The sequence below is a fragment of the Solanum lycopersicum genome, chromosome 12 (assembly GCF_036512215.1).
Source record: "Solanum lycopersicum chromosome 12, SLM_r2.1".
Lineage (NCBI taxonomy): Eukaryota > Viridiplantae > Streptophyta > Magnoliopsida > Solanales > Solanaceae > Solanum > Solanum lycopersicum.
Window position 1 is genome coordinate 26,040,545 of NC_090811.1, and position 1,520 is coordinate 26,042,064.

The 1,520-nt window shown below is 39.1% G+C and overlaps 1 protein-coding gene across 1 annotated transcript; it reads right to left on the reverse strand.

Moving 5' to 3' along the window:
- Positions 1-250: 250 nt before the first annotated feature.
- LOC138340279 (uncharacterized) lies at positions 251-1,074 on the reverse strand. Its single transcript, XM_069291991.1, has 2 exons — positions 749-1,074; positions 251-656 (listed from the first exon to the last, which is right to left on the reverse strand). Exons 1-2 carry the CDS (start codon positions 1,072-1,074, stop codon positions 251-253), a joined length of 732 nt encoding a protein of 243 aa, XP_069148092.1.
- Between the last annotated feature and the right edge of the window lie 446 nt (positions 1,075-1,520).

Genomic DNA, 1,520 nt, shown 5'->3' on the forward strand with positions numbered 1-1,520 from the left:
GCTATCCTCAAACCTCATAAGAACCTTGGACATATGACTCAAACACTGATCAAAGGAGTAAACAACCACTAAAAAATCATCCATAAACACCTCAATAGTTTCCTCCATCATATCGGATAATATTAACATCGTACATCTCTGAATTGTAGCTGGGGCATTACATCACCTCGATCAAGTTACGCAACCAATGAATACTCTTCAGTACATTCACTATTAAAATTCATGATCACTACAGCTAGTGCTTTTACACCTAGACACTTTTCAATTTGTACCTCAGATGACTTTTCAGCTCTGTATGATATGGCGGATACGATTGGATCTCACCACTCTGCCTCATGTACCTACCAACATTGAAAGTCACTTCTTCATTGTTCAACTGAAATTTAATTTTCCCTTTCTCCTTTTCAACCAAGGCTATACCCGTAGGAATGAATGTCCTCCAAAGAATAACAGGCACCTTAAAATAAACCTCACAATCCAGAATCACAAAATCTGCTGGAAATATGAATCGCTCCACCTTTATTAACACATCGTGGAGTATTCTAACAGGCCTCTTCACCGTTCGATTGGCCATCAGTAGCCGCATCGCAGTGGGCTTTGGGTCACCCAAACCAAATTTCTTGTAAATAAAGAGATGCATGAGATTTATCCTTTCCCTAAGATCATATAATATTTTCGTAATGTACAATAACCCGATTGTACAAGGAAAGTCAAGGCACCCGGATCTTCTTTCTTTTGCAGTAGAGACCTTATAGCAATATCACTACAATGCTTCATTATATCATCATCCTCAAAACTAGATGATCTTTTCTTAGTGACCATATCTTTCATGAACTTGGCATAACAGGTTATTTGTTCAAGAGCTTCTATCAAAGGGACATTGATGGAAAGATGTTTAAGCATAGTGATAAAAAGGTGATATTTACCATCCTCGGTCTTTTTCACTAATCTATGTGGCAGTGGAGGTGGAAGTCTAGGCATGATGGTCACCTTTTCGGGTACCTCTGCCTCTTGTCCCGTTTTGTCTTCTAACTCACAACTAACATCCTCTACCTCATCATCGGATCTTATCATATTTTCTACACTAGATGGCATCGGTGAGTTAATTGTTAGTTTACCACCTCGAGTTTTGAGTGCCATACAATATCCATCATTTCATAGATTTTTGACAGTATTTCTAGGAAGAGTGCCCAGTTGGCATGGGTTCACAGTATAAGATTATCAGGACATTATCAACTCAAGATTATTTACAGAGATTGCATGTGCATCAACTTTTGGCCTAATACTCACTAAGTCACTCCTCAACTCTTTAGTATGCTCATCACTCGCATCAAACCTCTTCAACATTTTCTGTAACATCCTAAAGTCGCACCATACTACCTCCACTATACCTTGGAGCAACTTCACAATTTTGAGGATGAACATAGGAGGACCCACTCCTATAATCTCTGTTACCATAGTTACCCAGGTTGAAGTTGTTGTCACGGTTGTAATTCCCATCTCGGGCATAATGACCCTCT